General features: G+C 50.7%; 1 protein-coding gene across 10 annotated transcripts in view; it reads left to right on the top strand.

Moving 5' to 3' along the window:
• The window catches only part of CUX1 (cut like homeobox 1), a 366,222-nt gene that overhangs the window by 320,901 nt on the left and 23,471 nt on the right, over window positions 1-21,850 (top strand). For 7 of the 10 annotated variants that reach the window (XM_053930346.2, XM_053930344.2, XM_053930340.2 and 4 more), the window contains 4 exons: window positions 2,992-3,294; window positions 6,644-6,832; window positions 13,133-13,397; window positions 18,497-19,227. The exons of the other annotated variants lie outside the window; for them this stretch is intronic. In XM_053930346.2, coding sequence (XP_053786321.1) covers window positions 2,992-3,294; window positions 6,644-6,832; window positions 13,133-13,397; window positions 18,497-19,190 — 1,451 coding nt within the window. In that variant the 3' untranslated portion in view covers window positions 19,191-19,227. Of the gene's footprint in view, window positions 1-2,991; window positions 3,295-6,643; window positions 6,833-13,132; window positions 13,398-18,496; window positions 19,228-21,850 lie in introns of those variants that run through there. 10 annotated transcript variants of the gene reach the window in all.

The following is a 21,850-nucleotide window of genomic DNA, read 5'->3' as shown; positions in this document are numbered from 1 at the left end:
TTTTTGTTACCATCAAATTTAGATTGTGTTTCTTAGCAACAACTATATGGCGGGTGTGCTCCTCACTACGGCGCTGTCTGCATTTTTCAGGCACGGAAACCAGGATGTTCTGAGAGGTCAAGAACAGCATTCGGGTTAACAGAGCTGGGTCGGAGAGGCAGCTTCCATCCCCGAGTTCAGTGCCTTAGTGCCAGTCCCAGGACTATTCATTTCTTTCTTTTCTTAATTATTTTTAAGCATATGGTGTAGAGCAAAGCCTTGTTCTTTCAAAAAAAAAAAAAGTGTTTCAATCAGAAGGTGTCATCTTTTCTGTTGACTAACGTTTCTTGTTCTGTGATGATGCAGAGTCAGACAGGCAAGCACCTGTCCTCCCCATACCGGGGGCCCGCCCCCTGGCCAGGGGCTGTGGGCCTTGTTAGTGGGTCTGGGCTTTCGGTGCCAGTCCTGCCCCTGGAGCTGTGGTGCTCCTGGAGATGGCTTTCTGAAGAACGGCCCTCTTCCCAGCATGGTGTTCGGGGCATGCGCATTCCTGGTATCCCCAGTGAGCCCGTTTGCTGTTTACTCTGTCCGTGCCTATCCAAAAAGGTGTCCCAGCCCTGATCAGTGTGGCTCAGTTGGTTGGAGCGTTGTTCCATCAACCAAAAAGGTCGCAGGGCACGAACCTAGGGCACGAACCTAGGTTGCGGGTTCGATCCCCAGTCAGGGTGCGTACAAGAAGCAACCAATCGGTGTTTCTCTCCCTCTTTCTCCTTCCCTTCACCTCTCTCTAAAATCAGTAAGCAGGTCCTCAAGGGAGGATTGGGGGAAAATAACCAAAACATGGCCCAGATTCTGCTCTCTGTGACCTAAGACGATGGTGACATCTGTGTGCACACTTATCTGTTAGTAAGTGTCCCCCAAAAGCACACTCGGCTTCAAGTTGCCTGTTACATTTTAGACACAGACTCGGAGTGGAGGGACAGGCACCAGCTGGCCCAGTACACTGTAAGGCCCACACCGGATTTTGATCTTGAGGGTTTGCCTTTGTCTGTGGCCACGATCTGGAGCACAGAGGGACACTGGTCACGTGTGGTGAGCGCCTCTGTCCTTTCAAGGGTTCTTTATGGCAAAAATGCCTGTGAGCAGCTTGCTGAGAATGCCTGAAAAAAGGGAATGCACCACCGCTTGAGTTATTCGGGGAGCTCTGCCTCAGCCGGCACCCAGAACAAAGCAGGGAGAGCTTTGGGGCAGCGGCACCGAGCTGTTCGTTAGCCAAGCAGCCATGATTTTGACCTTGCTGTAGGTTAAAGGACACAAACCTGAGAAGAAATCTGTTTATCATGTGGGGAATTCATGCCATCCTTGACAGTATACAGTGAGCAAGATGGATGATCTGCCAAATTGGTCCCTCGCATGGGTGAATCAGGGCAAATTTACAGTACAATTCCTTTGCTGCTTCAGATACAAAAATAACGTTTGCCGGATTTTATATCCAGTTGTCTGATGACCTGGAGGTGAGAGAGAGAAGAAATCCGATTTGCAGGATCCACATTGCCTTAAAGATTTATATGGACCATTTCTGCTGTTGCGTCTGTCTCTCTTACATCTTTCACAAACCAGTGTTGTTGTTTTCTAACCTGATTTTCCAGGTTGAAGACACAGGTTTACGCGCTGTTGGAACTCTGTAGCAGTCTAGGACAATAAACGGGTTTATCGGTTGAATTCCAGTTGCTTTATTTGGGATTTTATCTTCCTAAGTATTATACAAAATATCCCTTATTTTTAGAGTACATTCTTCATTCTTTTGGGTTCAGAATAGGTTGTTATCCTAGACATAACATACTCAGCAAAGTACACTGTAGTGATATGGCCAATTGTAGTTCATTTATTATTTGGTGTTAACGTTTTGTTTAATGAAGCAGTGAGTATTTGGGGGACCATCTGTATGTGCTGATGTGCACTGAGTGGCCTGGCCCCTCCCACATGGTGCAGTGAGGTCTTACTGTGTGCTACACTCGGTGAGGATGGGGGTGGAGGATGACCAAGACACGGAGCCAAAGGCAGATTTCACTTCGTGGGTGAGACCATGATGCTATGTCACTTTGTATTTCCTCCTGGACACGGTCTTTCTCTGTATTTGAAAATTAGGGAGTGGCCAAAAGCCTTTATTCCAGACGTCTCAAAACTAGAATAGATGTCAGGTTTTATGAGTGATCCTAATAGAGAGGCCAGAAGGGACCGCCCACCAACAGAGCTCGGAGCGGCATTCCCCAGTGGTCACACGCAACAGCAAGACAAAGACTCTTCTCAAGAAAGGAGCATGTGGAGGTCTGACTGCCCACACTGGCCCCGTCTCTTCTGGGGTCGGTGACGGCGCGGCACAGACAGAGCTTGCTTTTCAGAAGCACCTCCTGTGGTTTGACAGAGAGCAGGATGGGCGCTCCTCTTGTGTCAGCTCCGTCCAGTTTGGGTGCTGCGGGAGCCTTCAGGGGTCACAGTGGGAACCCGCCGGGGGTCCTGAGACTCAGCTCTGGGCGGCCAGGCGCCAGCTGGGAGCTGCAGGTCTCCTCGTCGAGGGTCAGCACTGTGGGGAGCACACGGCATAGGCAGCGCTCCTGCCTGTAAAATAGTATGTCCATGTGTTTTGTTCGGGAGGCTGTGGGCAAACCCACACGTAGATCATAGAGTAGGCGAGCTGCCTCCGAGTTGAAGGCCTACGGGGGCGTGAGGGGAGGTCGTGACAGCGACAGCACAGGTCGGTGCCGCGTTCTTATCAGAAGGCCCCGTACTGAGTCTTCAGAGACTTTCTTTAAACCTGCAGTTCCTCTTCTATTGCTATTTTTTGAATACCTCGGTCAAAAAACTATAAAACAACTCACAAAGGTCCATAGATTGCCATACTATACCCTTCTTATATGAGACATTTACTAACTACCCTAGGTAAGGAAAGTAGATGTACGTGGTGACATGCAGCTGTTCTCAGCCTCGGTTTCCTGTGTGCCTTCATTACAGAAAGCACGCCAAAGACCTCTGCCAGCTGCAGCCCTGCACCCGAATCACCAATGAGCTCCAGTGAATCGGTGAAGAGTTTGACTGAGCTCGTCCAGCAGCCCTGTCCCACCATTGAAACAAGTAAGGACGGCAAACCATCAGAGCCCAGCGACCCGCCTGCTTCAGACTCCCAGCCTACCACCCCGCTGCCTCTCTCCGGACACTCAGCCCTCAGCATTCAAGAGCTGGTAGCCATGTCTCCAGAGCTGGACACCTACGGAATAACCAAGAGGGTCAAGGAGGTGCTGACTGACAACAACCTTGGTAAGTTCCCTTCTGAACAGCTAAGTCCAGAGGTGGCAGGTCGCTTCCTGCTGGAGTTCTTAGGAAGAACGGGTGGAGGGGCCTCAGGCTGAGCCAGCAGAGGTTTTAAACGCTCATAGAACACTCCAAAGTCGTGGGCACTCAGCCCCTCACCACTGCGCCTATGCAGACGGCCCCTCGAGCTACCCTGATTGGAGAAGGCCCAGTAGGGCTCCAAGTCCTAGTGGGCACCAGGTCTGGGCGGGATCAGCCTCAGCCCAGCAGCATCTGGATGGCGCAGTGGAAGAGTCTAACAGACTGGGTTCAAATTCCAACTCTTCTACTAGTGTCTGTCTGGTGCTGAGCAGGCTATTCTCTGAGCCCTCTCAGTGAAACTGGAGTAACAGCGCCTCCCGTGGGGTTGTCAGTAGCGGCAGTTTCTAGCACTCTGCCTGGCAGCTAATGGTCTGTTGTTGTCATCCCTGCTGCCTCCCCCTGGGTGTCACACCCAGGCCACGGCACTCTGCCCGAGGGGGCTCTCGGGAAGGGCTGTGTGGCACCACTGAGGAGTGGCCGCAGCTGTAAGACTGTTAGGGTGCTGAGTCATTTCAAACCACCGTGCTCCGGCAGGGCAGTATTGACCAGGTGGGGTTCTCCTGGTTTAGGCATCCAGAGAACGGAAATAGTCTCTCCCCAAACACTTCTGACCTTCTTATTGCCGGGGTGTAAGAGTCAATTAAAAGAGCATTGTTCTCTGCGGTGCAGGTTAAGATGACTCCCAGGAGTTACTGGAATCTGCCGGGCACCTTCAGGAGGGGTCTTGTGTGCCTGTTTTCCCCAGGGGATGGGAAAGAAAAGGGAAGCTGGGAAGGGAGCTCCGGGAAGTTTGCATAGTGACCTCACAGCTTGGGGGTTAGGCCAGCTTGTCTGCTTGAGGCCTTCTACACAACTGCTTGCACAAAACAGAATGAGAGAAAAGTAACATCCACTGAGAACATTTTTAATTAGCTCATAAAAATAAAAACTTAGCTGTGACTTAAAAATGGCCAAGTCCCATTTGTCCGTCAGTTACTGAGATGTGCAGGGATTCCTGGACTTGTGCCCCCTGCCTTACAGTCACGAGGAGTCCGAGGAAGTAGGCCTGTGTAGTATGGCTGCCCACTCCCTTATAGGAAATATTATAGTATATAAAGGTTGAAAATCAGCTGAAGAAAACTGATTTTCAAACACTGATAAGTTGCAAGATCACAGGTATGAGATTATGAACCTTAAAATCTCCTCCTTGGCCTTCCTACCCTTTTCCCCATCAGTGACAGAGTTGTAGCTGACAATGTTCATCTGCAGCCACGGTTTCTGGGACTTTGTTTTCAAACACTGAAGCACAAATTGGTGTTCGGAGGGGTGAAACTTTTCATGCCACGCAGATAACGTAAGCCTCTGAGCAGTAACTTCCAGAAGGCTCCATGGCACTGTCACCCTTGACCTAGAGATGAGCAGTCTCCATGGTCGCTCTCACTGGTCTCAGCTTCTCCAGGAGAGGAGCCGCCTCCCTTGTTGGAATCTCTTAGTGAGTTAATAAATGTAGAGGGAGCCAGATTACAGCTGAATTAGGCAGCAAAGATGACCCTCAACTGAGAGTCAACTAAGACAGTCTCTTAACCTTTGGCCTGGGACCTTGGGGTATTCATTCGTCAGTCTCTTGAAATCATATGCAGAATGTGTAGCTTTCTTCCAGTTCTCAAATAGGTCTGTGACCCAAAAACGATCAAGAGTCACTGCTCTGAAACCTCTAAAACGAATACAAGTAATTTCCCATTTGAGCCCTGACCAGTACTGCTCAGCTGGTTGGGCATTGTCCCACAAAGCAAAAGGTCGCCAGTTTGATTCCTGGTGAGGGCACATGCCTGGGTTGCAAGTTTGGTTCCCAATCAGGGCATGTACAAGAGGCAGCTGATAAATGTTCCTCTCTCACACTGATGTTTCTCCCCCTCTGTTTCTAGGGAGGGAGGGAGGAAGGAAGGAAGGAAAATCACTTGATTTTTCTCCCGGTACAACTAGATGGAGCAAGCAAATAGTACTAGCTGTATATCACTTTCCTGAACATAGCAAGCTTCTTGAATAAAATGAGATCCATTTGCCAGATGAGAATTAGGAAAATTTTATTTTAACAACCATATCAAAAAATGGCTGAAAGTTTGGGACGTTTGTAGCCTCAACTAAGTTTGAAAAGCAGAGAAATCACAAGTTTACAGAATCAGTAAATGTATCTCTAAGTTAAAATGAGTGACATCAAAACAAATTAATTTCTCAAGTCCAAAGCTTTCCATGCTCTAAACTTTCCTGGAGCCTGTTTTTCACAAGGCAGTCCCCCACCACTGTCCCACAACTACCCCGTGAGCGCAGGCGATAGCGTTTCCCTCTCACAGACAGAGGACAGGAGGCACAGAGGGAAGAAGCCAGTCATCCGTGGCCCCTCTGCCCAGGTATCATGTCCGCTCCACAGTACCAGACACTGGCCTCTCTAGTCCCAATCTCCTTTCTGCCTAATAAGTCCTGTTCATTTAAGTTGTCCCATCAGGTCGTTCCAGTGGTACCTGATTCACATTTCTATCTTTAAAAGTGGTCGCTCCTCTTAACCTGCAGCTGAGTGGCTCTCAGACAAGAGAAATTTTCATTTTAAGCCTCTGATGAGCACGCCACTGTGCGCTCCAGAGCGTCCGCCCTCTGATCAGCCTGGGGAGCCTACTGCCCACCATGGCCCCGGGGGAAAGGCATCAAGAAAAGGCACTTTGAGCTCCAGGCAGCAGAGGCAGCTTAGACTGCGGGAACAGACTTTAGAATTGAAAATGGCCTGCTTTTCAGAAAAACAGAGCTGAGGAGCTCTTTCTCCTTCTCCTTCCTGCTGTGACCTTGGGTCAAGTGGCCTGTTTTCTCAGCAAGTCCTCATAACCTTGCAAATCGTGAAAGGAGCTGGTGCAGACGGCCCTGTGGTTTGAGATTGTACAAGAGAGATCTCCCCGTGTGCTACTTAAACCTCCTGCGCTTAGGTTTGGGATTAACCACCTCTGATAAATGCAGCAGGTGTTACTATCCAGGCCTCAGTTCGTCCAAAGCCTGAAGGCTTTTTGACAGAAACGTTGTTGTATACAAGCAGAGTGCAAGAGCAAAACTGACCGTATCTGCGGTGGAGTTTGTCACAAGTCTGGTTGAAGAAATGCTTCCACAAAGTGCATGCTGCAAGCCAGGACCCTCCTGACCAGACTCTGGGTCTTTAAACCTCGTGTCTGATTTTAACCTTGACACATACTTATCCTTCCAGATGCCTGCGTCTCAATGATGACATCTCTCTTGGTTCTTTTTTTCTCTCTAGGTCAGCGCTTATTTGGGGAGACCATTCTCGGGCTCACCCAAGGCTCCGTCTCTGACCTCCTCGCTCGCCCCAAGCCCTGGCACAAGCTCAGCCTGAAGGGACGGGAGCCGTTTGTCCGAATGCAGCTGTGGCTGAATGACCCCAACAACGTGGAGAAGCTGATGGACATGAAACGAATGGAAAAGAAAGGTAACTGCCCGGCCAGCTGCTTCCTCATTTATAAATGCGCTGTTTGTTTGAAAGCCCACATGCAGTGCTGAGGAGGAACAGCGACCCATAACCAAGGGGCTGTAAGGCAGGGCAGAGGATGGGAAGATCTGTCTTTTGCTACCTAGCAGCCCTAACTCAAGGACATTTGAGCACTGGGGAGCACTTTGACAATTCCTGATAGCCACCCCAACGGTCAGTGTACCCTTTTTCTTCTCTCAGGAGAGTAAGGTCACCAAGAAACGAGTGCCAGCACTTAGTGGTGGCTTGTGTTTGTTGTCTTTTGTCGGGTGAGTGCGATATCTCAACATTACTGTGCGTGTGCCACATGCCAGGGGCTGTCGTGTCATCTTACTGGCGAGGTCATTAATAAATGCCTTTGTAGATAAGGACTCTCGGATTCAGAGAAGTTAGGTGCCTCCATTAAGGTTGCCCAGCTTGGAAAGTGCCGGGGCAAATTCCTGCCAGAACAGCTCTCCTGCTGTGACTTTACAGGACATGGCCTCCTAGAGGGCCAAGTGCCGCACTTTCCTCCGGTGCCTCTGCACCCTCTCAAATGTGGGTCGGCATCTCCTTGTACCCTGCAGGCTACAGCATGGGAGAATTCTAACGGATTTCCATGGTGGCGGAAAAGTAATGCCTGTTCCGCCCCATGGTTTGCACTACTACATGCTGCTTCTCATTAGTGAGTCCTCCCCTCAGAGGGGCGGCAGTCCTGGGTCACTACCCTGCAGTGCTGTGAACTCACTCAGTGGCTGAATTCAAATCCCTTGGATGTAGAGATTTGCTACCAGCTGCTGGCCTGGCCATAAGAAGCCGAGACTGCCCTCCTTAACTCAGCTTTTGCAGAGGAGGAGCTCAACTAAAGAGTCAGCCCAACAACCACCCCTGTGGCTGTCCCTGGCCCCACCCCCAGATCCTCTGCACCCAGGCCTGCATCCTCTGAATTTACCAGGAGAGGCTGCTGTTCAACCACCTGCCAAGCATCACTGTTCTCACTCAACCAGGAAAAGGGCTGGAGCTCCAAAAAGGAGCAAGGGTCTCTGATGCCTCCCCTAGGAGCTCGTGGGCTGGCTCATGTATCACAATACATGCTTCCCGTTCCTGGGTACCAGGCACTGTGCTGAGACTTCACTTAATCCACACAGCTCCATTCCATACAGATGTCATTATCTGGGAAAGATGAGTTTCTGACATTATGAAACTTTCCTGATGGACTTATTTTCAGAGAAAGGAGAGAGAAAGAGAGGGAGAGAAATCTCCATTGGTTGCCTCTCTAACACCCCCAACTGGGGACCTGGCCTGGCATATGTTCTGACCAGGAATCGAACCTGCAACTCAGGCCTGCACTTAATCCGCTGAGCCACAGCAGCCAGGGTGAAACTTGCCTGATTTTGAGAGCTAGCATAAGTAAGGAGCAGGAATCCAAACTCGGGACTATTAGATTCAAAGCTGATGCTCTCAGATATGTTCTGTGCCTCGAGCCAAGTGCCTGCCACATGGGACCGTGTGCCCAGGCAACAACCTTCCACCCCATCTGGGACCCTTCGGTGGGCCCCTGCCTGCCCTCAGGTGTGTAGACCAAGGCTCTGACACAGGCCACAGCCTCTCAGGCAACTCTAGGCAGTGCTGCAAGCCCAGAGGCCTGGTGCCACCTCACCCCCCAAAGTTTTAACTTCTTGTTATGGGAAATTTCAAATATAAAAAGAGAAAGAATGGCATATGGACCCAATATATCCATCTCTGAGTTTCAGCAATTATCAGTGCTCACCCAGGCAATTTGAAAGTGTTCTGCACGCTGTCAAAAGCCACTGCCCTTCCTCCTCGGGCCTGCTCAGCGCTGGGAGCTCCCTCGTGCAGTGGCAGGTCTGCACGTCTGGGCCAGCCTCCTGTTGCTGCAGACGTCAGCAGAGTCGAGCCCTGTTTCTCACACTCCCTGATGTATTTGTCCTCCTGGGCCAGTGGAAAAGGACCTCAGCCCCCAGAAATAGATCTTAGGATTTGCCAGGGGCTGTGGGGGAGGTTTCCACTCTTCCTTCCGCGCGGGCTCTGGGCGCCATCTTGTGTTACGGAAAAGTTACTGTTTCAGTGGGGCCCGGGCCCCCCTCACATCCCAAGGTCCCTAAGCAGCTGTGGCCCCGCTGTCTTCTCTCCCTGGTAGGGATGCTCACTAGAGGACCCTGAACCAGCCCCAGTGAGAGACCAAGGCACCTGGCCCATCAGACACAGCAGCAGGTCGCCCGGGGCACAGAGCTTCCTGTGATCTCCGTGGACTGCTGGTCACCCACCCAGCAGGATGGGACTGGCCTGACATACCAGGCTCATTTCTTTCTAGCCTCTTAACTCTGTCATTTTAATTTGGGGTGGGGGGGGGTGGCAATTGGCCTTCTCAGTTGTTTCCTAGTTGTAATCATAAAATGGCAAGTTAGGTAACTCCCCAGCCCAAGTTTCTACATCTGTAAAGTGAAGGTGATAATGCTAACCTTTTCTGGTTGCGAGAATTAGAAAGAATGTACCTAGCATAATAACCAGCACACATAAGTGCTCAGTAAATGGTAGTTATTAAAATAATATCTATCCCTTTAAAATCGATGAAAAGAAGTTGTGCTACTATTCTGGCCTAGATTAAAAATCCCGCACCGGGTTATCCAGACCAGGGTTCATATGTACACTGTGCTCCCTTCTCCCATAAGGCTTTGCTTCTCCCTTTAGCTTGAATCTTTTATCACTCTGCCTGCCTGCCTTCTGTCCTTCCTTTCTTCTTGAGAACCCTTTCTCTACCCCGGTCTGCCTTCTGCTTTGTGTTCCCTGCATGAAATGGTCCTTGAACCAGCCTGCGCACACAGTTACAAGCACCCGGACCCACGTCCACGTGCAGCCTCTGCTAGTTCACCGGCGTGGCTCCTCTCCCCCACGGCGACAGATGCCCCTGGACAGGCCATAGTCTACTCCTGCGACATCTGAGACCCGTCTGTCAGTGCTGCTGCAGTGTGACTCCCTGGCTTTCCGTGGCTCCCACAGACACAGCCTCGGGCCCCGCTCCCATACTGCAGCCAGACGGGGCCACCACTGAGTGGGGAAGCCTGTGCTTCCTGGAACATACCTAGGTCAGGCCTCAGTTCTGTCACTTCCTACCTGTGTGACCTCAGACGAGTCATTCAGCCACTTCAGCCTTCAGTGTCTTCATCTGCACAAAGGGCTGACAATGGTCTCTCCCACTGTGTATCTGTGAGGTTAATGGTAAATGTTAGCTGTTGATGGTGATACTGGCACTCTTAATACTACATGCCATTTGCATTAAATAATATTATTCCTCACCTTCCATCGGTAGTAAGAAGTTTTAAAGACTTTTCAGACCATAGTCCAAACTACTAGTCCACTAGAAAGATCACTGTGGATGACTCATTTGCTTGAAAAGCTTGGTGGGTGGTTACTGCTGCGTGGCAATAAGAAGAGCAGGCGATGCCCAGATAACACTGACAGAGCTGAGAGAACTTGAAATCCAGGAATCGCCTCCCATTTGTTTCACAGTCCACTCAGCACATCCCCAGGCGAGAGTCACACGCTGAGTCCCTGAGCCTGTCGCAGCCAGCCCACTCCCCACCACCCCTCCTAACCCTCATTCCACAGTAAAAACACACATCATCTCTACATACAGTCCCCTCGTCTCCAGCTTCTGTGCCGCTCTGCTCTCTCCCGTGCCCCTTCCCAGGCAGGCCACAGATTTCCCCAAGCTCTGAGCCCTGTTCTTGCCACTTGTCCCCCTCCTCCTGGTCAGACCCTGCCTCCCCAAAGCTCTTTCCAGCAGGCTCTACTGTAAGTCCCCTTCTCGTCCCCTTCGCCTGCCAGCCTCCTGCGCACTCTGTACGTTCTCAAGACTGTGGCCCCTGGATTATTGTCTTCCTCCGTGCTCACATCCTCCGTGCTCACATCCTGCCTCATCCAGGGGGATGTTAGGACCCATCTGACCTGTGTATGACTGGGCCCCGTGTTTTCCTGTATACCCCTCCGTGTTTTCCCCCTCAGTTTGCCTCCGCTGCCTTTAGCCCCAGACTCCGTGATCCATCACTTCATTACTCTCTGGCTATGACACTCTCTCTCACACCTTTCCATGCCTCATCCCTCCGCAAATCCCAACCTCGGCTTAGCGCCCTGCCAGTTTTTTCCGCCCATCCTCCTTGGCATCTGGGGCCTGCTAGAGAATACCTAGACCTTGGGGGTTGGCGCCACCTCAGATATATATGTCCAGCATCAGTGGGGTCCTCTGTGCTTCTCTCCCCGCACCTAGCCATCCCTCTCCACCATCCCCTACCACCATTTCTCATGACTCGTCCACTCACAAGACTGCTTTTCTGTCACTTCAGATCACCTTTTCTCCTGTCTTCCTGCTTCCCAAAGAAAACAAAGACCATCGACTCGCCCCACCAGTCCCTGTGGGTTTTCTCTGTCTCTGCCCACCCCTGCGCACCTCCAGGGATCATCTCCTCTCTCACCACATCACCAGCTTTCTTTGTCCTCTCTCTCCCCTCAGCTGAGAGCTTTCTCAGCACTCTCTCTTGTTTTTATAAAGACCCACCCTCAATCCTAGATTTCCCTTCTAGAAGCCATCCTGTCTGTCTCTTCTTTTGCAGTTAGGCTTCTTAAAATAGTGATTCATCCTCACTACCTTCACTTCTCACCTCCCATTCCCTGTCAGACCTACTGCAGGCTGGCTCCTGCGCCCACAGCTCCACGCTCTCTGTTCACCAAGGGCTCCGGTCATCTCCTAGTCACTAAACCCACAGGACGTTCTGAGGCCTCGTCAGACTTTCCTTTCTGTAGCACTGATGCTGCTGACCATCACTCCCCACTCATCCCTCTACTGCACCATCATCTCCTGGCTTTCCTCCCATCCCTGTTTCCTTTGTGGCTGCCGCTTCCTGGGAGTATCCTCGGCATGTGGCTGTTTTCCATGCTTTTGTCCTCAACGCTCCTCTGGCTCGTCAATGCCATTGACCCCTACTACCATTTCTATTCGAGTGGTTCCAGTTCTTCTCTCCAGCCCAGACCATTCTTCTGAGCTTAATACCTACCCACCCAACTGCTTACTGAGCGTCTCCATGTGGAGGACCCAGAGGGCCCTCAAACGTCACACTTCTAAGACAAACCATCATCTTGTCCCTTCAATCTGTTCCTTCCGTGGCACCCAACCCAAAGACACCACCACCCACCTCATCCCCTGAGACCAGAGGGCCATCCTCAGCTCCCCTCTGTCTATTCCAGGGGTGTCAAACGCATTTTCACCGGGGGGCCACATCAGCCTCGTGGTTGCCTTCAAAGGGCTGAATGTAATTTCAACTCCTTAACAGTTAAGGAGTACTTACATTTATACAGTCCTAAAATTATTTCAGCCCTTGAAAGGCAACTGAGAGGCTGATGTGGCCCCCGGTGAACATGAGTTTGACACCCCTGTTCTAGTTCATTGAATCAGCCATCAAGTCCCGTCAGTTCTACCCCTTAACATCTCCACCACCCACGTGCTCTTCTCCCAACCCCACCACTGCTGCCTTCTCTCAGCTCTTTATCACTTTTTGCCTTCCAGCCCTTCTCCCTCCGAAGTGTAGCCAGAACAGCCTTTCAGAAACATATAGCTGATCCCATCATCCCCTTGATGAAAATCTTTTTCTTTCCACTGCCTTTAAGATAAAGTCCAAACCTTTGTCCTGCCCTTTGCCCATCTCTCCAGCCGTAAGTCGGACAGCTTCTCCAACACCAGTGCCCCTTTCACATGCACACACCCAGCACAGGTTAACCATGCCATCGTGTGGCTCCGTGTCTTTGCACCTGCTATTCCCACTTTCTGGAGCAGCCTCCTACCATCTTCTACCTCATCACCTGTTATTCCTGATTAATCCCTCCTTGTCCTTCAAGACTCAGTTTAAACATTATCTTTCCTGAGAAGACTTCCCTGGCCTCCCCAGGCTGGCCTGCGTAACTCCCCTTGGTGCCCCCTACTAGGGTCATCTCTCTGTACACCTCTGTGTCCCCCACTGAACTATTAATGATGCAGGGCCGGACAGGAACCTCCCGTTACAACAGAGCTGGTCCTCGATGAGTGTGTGTTGGGTTTCAGTGGTTCCAGCCCAAGTGTTTTGAGATGCTCTTGAAAGAGCAGGGCAGAACAGCCTGATCTGCAAGCCTGTAATCTCAGTCCAGTGGTCTACCGTGTACTGTGGGGCCAGGGGCTGGGACACACCTCTCAGCTGGGCCTGCCCCTGAGTCCGACTTCTCTCTCTTCCTCAGCCTACATGAAGCGGCGACACAGCTCTGTCAGCGACAGTCAGCCCTGCGAGCCCCCCTCCGTTGGCATTGACTATAGCCAAGGCGCCAGCCCCCAGCCCCAGCACCAGCTGAAGAAACCCCGTGTGGTGCTGGCTCCTGAAGAGAAAGAAGCTCTGAAACGAGCGTATCAGCAAAAGCCATACCCGTCACCAAAAACCATCGAAGAACTTGCCACCCAGCTCAACTTGAAAACCAGCACTGTCATCAACTGGTTCCACAATTACAGGTACGCCCCTGCTCTCAGCGCAGCGAGTCACGGCTCCCAGAGGACACGCGTTCAGCCCTGCGCAAGAGGTCCATCTGTACTGCGGAGCGTGGCTGACAATGGTGCATAGGAATGACGTTCAGTGCGCCCCTGGCATGCTGGGGACTGAGAACTTGGTTAGTTCTCAGTGCTTTCGTTAGCTGGGTGGGTTTTTATGTCGTTCTGTCAGCCTTCTTAACTCCAAAGAGGTAGGGTTATGTAGTTAAGAGAAAATCCACCTCTATGACCAAAAAAAATTCCCGCTAATTTATATCATTTAATAAGGGAGCGTATAGGCATTCATGGTTCTGTAGCAGTGGGCATTTCTTAAGGGATTTTTTCAATGCTTTCTCGGGGTCTTTCACTGTATTGTTTTCCAAATTAGTTTTATTAGTTTTGTAATTAAATAAATTCAGTAGTGTAAAACTCTTTCTTTTGGGAAACTTCCAAGTTAATGAAGATTTATTGAGCATCTACTAGACCTCCAGACACTGAGCTAAGTGTTTTAACCAACACTGTAGCACTTGATCCTCACAACTGTGTAATGCATATAGCACGATCAGCATTCTGCAGACGAAAATACAAAACTCAGAGCGAGGTAGGGGAGGCTGCGTGCTCTCCTTGTAGAGCAAAGTAAGCTGAGGTGACACGCTTGGGTTAGGTCACAGAGATTCCCTGAAAGACAATGAGTTGTTGATCACAGCTGTAATCAAGACTCCCTATCTCCAGAAACCAAGAATTGCCAGTGGCTTGATGGATTCCTGCTTGTTTCATGTCTTGTAAGGGGCCATCTCCATTGCAAGTTCTCATCAGAACATCATTTTCTCTAGGGATCAGTGAAACTAGGGTAGGTCCTCCTGTTACACCAAAGTGACGAGCGGCTAGTGTGGGTAAGACCCTCACGGTCACCCGCCTGAAACAAGTGGCAGGCGGTAGATCGTAGATAGTCAGGGCCAGAGGGAGGACTTGTGTCTCTGACTGGGCCCTGCCTCATCTGCTGGCTCTGCTGGAGCTTCTGAAGGGGCCCAATAAACCTCCCAGGCTCTGAACAAATTGGAAAATTTTTAAATACTAGATGGGAGCCAAATAGCAACTTTACTGCTAAAAAAGGGTAAGTTAACAGATGAAGCTTTGTGTGAGAGCCAAAAAGACCTGCTCCCTGGCCCCAGGCAGGCCTCCCCGTACGTGGACTGGCTCCCACAAGGACAAAGAAAGTACGTGAGCTGAGCACAACCAGCTTAATCATCATTTACCAATCAGACAAAATCAGGCCAAGTGAGGCCAGCAGTGCAATGTTGGAGCTCCCTCTAGATGGAGGAAAATGCCTGGAAGCGTGAGCAGAGGTTCACCGGAGCCTCTCCTTGCCAGGCGTTATGTCACCCCATTTTCACTTTCTAGACCCAAAGGTGTGTCTGAATATGTAATTTCAAGTCTTCAGGTTAGGTTCATTTTAGTGCAGGTGTTGTAACTCTGGACAGCAGTGCACGAAGCTATAGCTTACTGAAGTCTGAGTAAAGGTGCTACTAATTACACAGAACATCTCCAAAACCATTTCCCCTGGTCCTGCTGGGGCCACCTCAGGCTTCATTTGAATGTCAGTCACTGCCTCCTGTCCCGGGCACACTCTCTTTAGGTTTCTCAGCTGCTGTCACTCACCCTGCAGGCCTCCCAACAACCACGGTAATGCCCACCACATGGTGGTCAGTGGGTCATCATGGAGAAGCAAATTCAATTTACACCCTTGGCAAACATGGAGAAGGGGGAGAGATGGAGAATAACAACAGGCTGTCAAAACTTAGTAAATGAGCTCAGGTCTGGATCTAGAGTAGATGGCTTCCTAAATGCTTTCTTTCAAAAATAAGTCCACAACAAAACAGGCTGGGCTATGGGAGAGCGAAGGGCAGAGACTGGTTTCAGATGGGAGATCTTGGAAAGATATCATGAGATGTGCAGGATCTTGAAAGAAGAACAAGAATGTTGTAAGCCACAAAACAGGTCTGAGAAGAAGTCAACACCGTCAGTCTATTGAGATCTTGCTTCTCAGTATATCTTCTTTTGGCTCAGATAAAGTGAGCACAAAGTCATTCAGAATTAGCATAAAGCCCAAAGAACTGAAGTTATTTGCCTAAGGTCACCCAGGAGGTAAAGTGCCAAGCGTTAACTCAATCAGAGCAAGCGCTGCCTCCACGGCCTTAGCTCTTCCCTCAAATGCTCGGTACAGGCCAACTTAACGCACCACAAAATAAGTCTGGTAAGAAGAGAGCGCCATCACTCTGTTGAGATCTTGCTCCCAGGTGGGTGTGTCCTCTTTTTGGCTCAAATGAAACTTACCCACAGAGCTTCTCACAAGGTCTGGCGCACAGTAGTACTCACTCAGCACACATCACTGAATGGGCTTAATTCCCAAGCGAGAAGGCAGTCTCTTACATTCTTTCTGCACGGGTTAGACAGCAGACAGTGACTTTATTTTCTCCTGCCCCACTGGACCCTCAGGGAGTAATGCTGGGGTCAATTTTTGCCCCCATCAAAAAAATAAAACCTTACTTCCTCTTACCCTTTTCCCTAAAGAAATTGGAAGTAACTTAGAGTGACCATTTACCTAGGAATGGGACCAGGAATGCCAGAACAACACACCACAACACTCCTGGTCTCCTGGAAGATCAGGTCCACCCTGTAGAAACTCTTTTGAGAATGTTTGTGGAAACTGTTTTTGAGAGTTTGCGTGACTTGTCTGAAAACCAGATCTGCTCCTGGGACCTGGCCTTTCTAGACCAGAAGACAATATTCCTCATAGACATAGAGACAATCGTAGGCTAAGAAGGAGGATGTCTCATATCTTTTGAGCACGTAATACAGAGTGGGGCAAAAGTAGTTTTACAGTTGTTTATGGAAAAAATACAATAGTCCTGGCTAGTGTGGCGCAGTGGGTTGGGGCTGCCAACCAAATGGTCACCAGTTCGACTCCCAGTCAGGGCACATGCCTGGGTTGTGGGCCAGGTCCCCAGTAGGGGGCACTCAAGAAGCAACCACACACTGATGTTTCCGTCTCTTTCTCCCTCCCTTCCCTTCTCTAAAAATAAATAAATAAATCCTTTTTAAAATAATACAATAAATAATAAACTCTGTGTTTTGTGTACTCACAACTGTGAACCTACTTTTGTCCCACTCTGTATGTGCCAGACACTGAGCCACGAGCTTTATAAGTGTGTCGTCTCGTTAGATCCTCCAATCAGCAGTCAAGGACACTGCTGCCAGCCCCATCTTACAGAGAGAGGGTACCCATGCTATGTGAGCTGGTGAGGGCGGCAGCCTGGATCCCATGCTGCACACATGAAGTTGTTCCTTCCCTCCCCCAACCCAACCTGTCTGCCTCAGCCTTAGCACTTGTATTTCTGTCATTCAGAAAGCACCTCCATGGTAAGAAGAGTTTTTTTGATTTTTTTGGTCTACTTTCTGTCCTATATTATACTTTTAATATTTTATTTAATCTTCTTGTCTCGGTAAAGAAGATATAGTTCTCTACATTTTGCTTAAAAATATCAAGGAAATATCCCAGTTGCATGGGTAGTGACAAAGCCAGATTTCAAACCCAGGTTTGCCTGGTTCTAAAATGCCTGTGCCCTGTTCTGAGCCAGTCTGCCCCTGGACTCAGAGTTAGTACTTGGCGGGCCTGTGACCTGGCTAGGACCAAACCTTCAGCTGCCCGTCTAGCCTCCCACTTTCCCAACCAGGGTGGAATGGGCTTGTGTATTCACCCCAACTGGTAGTTTCAGCTGCCAGGACAGAGCAGGTTTACCCTCCCAGCATAGTGCTGGGGAACCTGTTGCCGGGAACCATCATTTCACAGGCTCCCACAGTAGCCCCAGGGAAGGAGGAACGCCTTCTGTTACCCCTAGGAACCTCTGGGGCGTTCAGGACCTTGCCCTGCAACTCAGGCTCAGAGGTCGTCTTCAGGACAAGTCTCAGAGCTCACCCTGTACAGGGAACAATCATGTGGCAGACAGCCACCACCAGAGCTGTTATACTGGACTCAGCTACAGCCAGATTCTCCCTGGCTCCGACATTTCCCACATCTAACCCAAGACCTGACATAGAGTGAGTGCTCTACAAAACATTACCTACACTGAATTATATATACTGCAGAAAATATTTTCCTGCATTCCTAATCCAAGGGCTTTCTGCAGGCTAATCTCTGCAGGACACTAGACTTGGTGCTGATTTACCTGAAGACGCTTTGCCATTAAGGGTTGGCTTTTTCAACTCTGGAATAAACACCTAGGGAGACTTCTGATTGAGGCACGTACTGTCAGTGTGACGGGAGGAGACACTTGAGCACAAAAAGACTTAATGAGAGCCCTTCCATGATGTCTCCAAGGGCTCCAAGGCAGGGACGGCCAGGGCCCCAGTCCTTTCCTTCAGACCCAGCCAGGCGCTGGAGCACATTTTCCTCCGCCAGCTGCACGCAGGTGGATGAACACGTGCTCGACGTGGTGGAGCGCATGCTTGGCCTGCCTTCTGCTTGATGAAACTTGACCCTTCATGACCCTTGTCTGGTCTTCTTTCAAAGAAGGACATACGTCGAAACATAATTTGATGGAATTCCACTTCAGCACTAATAATTGGTTCTCTCTCATGAAGTCCTGATGAGGAAGCAGTGGTTACTGTTCATCCTGCATTCGCAGTTTCTCAGGCCGCATTCGTTACTCTATACCAGTAAGCCCCACGCTCGGCCGGGCCTGTGCTCGGAGTAACAGGACCCGCCAGTCGCGGCCTGCTCGGAGGCCCGGCAGGGTGGGGACGGACGGAGGTGCCTTTGGATAAGTAACATCCGCGTTCCGTCCTAGTGGATGGAGCACTGCCACTCCAACCGAGGGCCGGCCTACGCAAAGGCACAGAGTCTGGGGGCCATCAAGCGGGGCCTGTGCAGAGGCTAGGCCAGGGCAGGAGGCTGAGACTCCGTGCGAAGGAGCGCCGGGGCTGGAACAGGGGCGGCAGGAGGCCGGCGGGCCCCGGGAAAGGGGCCCGCGTCCGCCCGGGCACAGCGGCCACCTCACGGCGCTCTCCCTGCTTGTGTCTCCTAGGTCTCGGATCCGCAGAGAACTGTTCATTGAGGAGATTCAGGCCGGGGGCCAGGGCCAGGCCGGGGCCAGCGACTCCCCGTCGGCCCGAAGCAGCCGGCCGGCGCCCAGCTCGGAGGGCGACAGCTGTGACGGCGTGGAGGCCGCCGAGGGCCCGGGTGCCGCGGACGCTGAGGAGTCGGGTGGCCCCGCGGCCGCCACCAAGTCTCAGGGAGGGCCCGCAGAGGCCGCCGCGGCCCCGGAGGAGCGGGAGGAGGCGCCCCGGCCGTCGGAGAAGGCGGAGGCGCCGCCCCCCGGGACGCCGGCCCCGGACGACGCCGACGAGGGCCGAGCCCGGGCCCCGCCGCCGCCCGAAGGCCCCGCGGACGGCCCGAGGCCTGTGCCAAAACCCGCCGCTGCCGCCGCCGCCGCGCCCGCCGCCGGGGAGGACGCCGCTACCTCAGCCGCCCCGCCGGGGGAGGGCCCGTGCGGGGCCCGGGACGCCGCCGGGAGCTGCGCGTTGCCAAGCACCAGTGCGCCCGCGGCCGCCCGCAGGCCCAGTTCGCTGCAGAGCCTCTTCGGCCTCCCCGAGGCGGCGGGCGCCAGGGACTCGCGGGACAACCCCTTGAGGAAGAAGAAGGCCGCAAACTTGAACAGCATAATCCACCGCCTGGAGAAGGCCGCCAGCCGCGAGGAGCCCATCGAATGGGAGTTCTGAGAGGCGCCGCCCGCCCACCCCTCCGCGCCGCGCCGCGCCAGCCCGGGCCGCGCCGGCCGAGCTGGGCCGAGCGGGGCCGAGTCCCGCCGAGCCCGCCGAGCCCGGCCGGGGCCCCCCGAGCAGGGCAGAGGGGCGGGCGCCGACTCCACGGCCCGGACCGAGTTGCGCACTTACTGCCCTGCGGGCCACAGGGCAAAATCGCCATAGGCCAAGGTGCATATAGAAAACAAAGGAGCATTAAGCCCAATCTATGTCGTGTTTTCAAGGAAGAAAACGGAAATGTGTAGTCGAGCTTTTTTGTACCCTGAAGTGTTTTTTTTATTGCCCTAAGTGATTTCCACAGGTTCTGGAATAACTCTTACAGCTTTGCCTTGCGCCCTCCTCTTTCGTGTGGGCTTTAAAAAAAAAAAATCAAACCCACATATTAAAAGGGGGCTTTTTATCTGCCATCTAATGGCTTCAGAGCGATAATACACTATTATCTTCTTAAACCAGGAAAAGGGGGGGGGGATTTTTCAGAAAAATTAAAAAAGAAAGTTTTTGTAGCTGTTCAGTTGCCACTAAGAGATTGCACAGTCAAACCGACTCTAAACACACTAGTTTGGATTCCTAAATATTTTCAAGTAAAGAATCTTCTCGTTTGAAGCTTTGAATTAAAATAAAACACATTTACTCCACATATTTTTTAACAAAAAGAAAAGTCACATCAGGAAAATAACCGACTTTGTGGTAGCTGGCGTAGTGTTTCTTGTACGTGAATAGAACCCGACATGTAGTGCACATTGATCCATAGCTTTAACTGGCTCTGGGCTTTTGCTGACCAGGGTCTGTTTAATACACTCCATTCTAGGCCAAATCAGGACAAAAAGAAAAGATCCGAATCTAGGTATTTTATAATCTGCTTTTTAACCTCTAACCGCAGAGCACGCTGATCAGACCTCATATCTCGGAGGTTTAGGAGACAAGTTAGAACTGTAGCATGTACCCGTTCATTTTGTTTAAGTTACGGTGTCTCTGTCTGTGTTAGTGCGTCTGCACATGTGTGAGCATTTAAAGAAAGGAGGAAAGAGTAGGCCACTGAGGTCACAGCAGACAGTTCTGGGGCCAAACGGGGCCCACTCCTAGTAGGCAGCAGTCTCTCCTTGGCACAGAAGGCACCACACCTCACACCACTCTCCCAGGCGCCTGATGGACTGAGCCCCACCAGGGGACGCCGCTCCCTGGGCCTGGGCAGGGCTCCCGCGCACTCTCTCTTTCCCTTTCTTCCCACCACAAGCACTGATGACTGTTGAAGTCGTGGGAAGCGTCCTTCCCTGCAGAAGAGAGAACGTGGCAATCTGGGCTCTGCTCCCACCCCCATAGAGATGGCCCGAACTGACACCAAAACGTTGATACTCTTCACTTCCAGACCAGACCATTCACTCTTCATTCGTACCGCCTCTCGGGACGTTCTTTTACACAGTCTTTTACTAAGTCTTTTAGGTCAGTCTAAGTACAAATCAAAAGTCTAACTTGTCTCTGATTCCTCCTGTTGTCTATGTGTATACGCGTGAGAATAGAGGTGGATGAGAGTGTGCGTGTGTGCGTGTGTGCAATTTTATACGTCTGTGTATTTTCTTAAGTACCTGTGCACACATAGAGTGCATTACTGCCACCTTTTTTCAATAAGCTGTTCAGTTATGGCTTCTACAAGTTTGCTAATTTAGACTCCTTTATTGCCATATCTTTAAACTAACAATAGATGATTTCGGTATATATATATTTTTTTTTGCTTATTTATAGGTGCTGTATTTTATTATCTGATTGTTAGGAAGGGATGAAAGGGGCAAATATTCTTTAGAGGGATAGACTGCCGGCAGTATTGGGTATAATTTACAAGATGTAGTTGTCATACTGTATATTACTGATTGAAAACTTTTTGACCGTATTGTGTATCATTGAAACCTTTGTCTTAGGTCAACATCTTTGGATGACATTTTAATGGTGCATTCATTATTTCTTAAGTTTAATTAATATTATCTTTTTTTGATTTGGGGGTGGGAGGGAGTTATGAGTTTAGAGGTATGCTCCCGCTATTACACCTCAGTGTGCTTGTATTAATTAACTTGTAGGACTTTGACTGTAAGATGTGAAACCACATTTCTTGCATGACATTTTAGAAATTGTATATTTCATTTACAGTCTTTTAACCTGCAACTGCAGCACTTAGTTCAAGTTTTCACAGATTTAAGAGTCACTACACTAAAGACAATGCCTTTTCATGAATGAGAAGTTTTCAGAAGGCTCTAGGAGGCTGTGAGGCAGGCCGTTTGTCTTTCGATGGTTGGATCGTCTCTGAACTTCAGATCTGGTTCAGCGAGAAGAGAATTCAAGATGGAGGAGCATAAGGGGAAGCAGATTAACATCTGGCTCCATTCAGGTGCATTAGGAAGAGCAAGCTTGCATGAGTGACCCTTAGGACAGTGAGCAGCAGAGCCCCTGACAGTACTGTGGTGTCCTCTCCACAAAAACCTCGAGGGAATTTCGTCATCGTGTGTGATGAATCACTAAATATCTGATTTGCGTCAGAGTCAAAAGCAGGGAGTTAACAGGAAATATTAGGCTAGTGTTTTAGTTTTAAAGGCCTGACTGTTATTTATGGAGGTATTAAATGCGAGGAA

Source organism: Desmodus rotundus, chromosome 1 (genome assembly GCF_022682495.2).
Source record: "Desmodus rotundus isolate HL8 chromosome 1, HLdesRot8A.1, whole genome shotgun sequence".
Classification (NCBI taxonomy): domain Eukaryota; kingdom Metazoa; phylum Chordata; class Mammalia; order Chiroptera; family Phyllostomidae; genus Desmodus; species Desmodus rotundus.
Note: the sequence above shows the minus strand (reverse complement) of the source record. Positions and strands in the feature narration are given on the sequence as shown.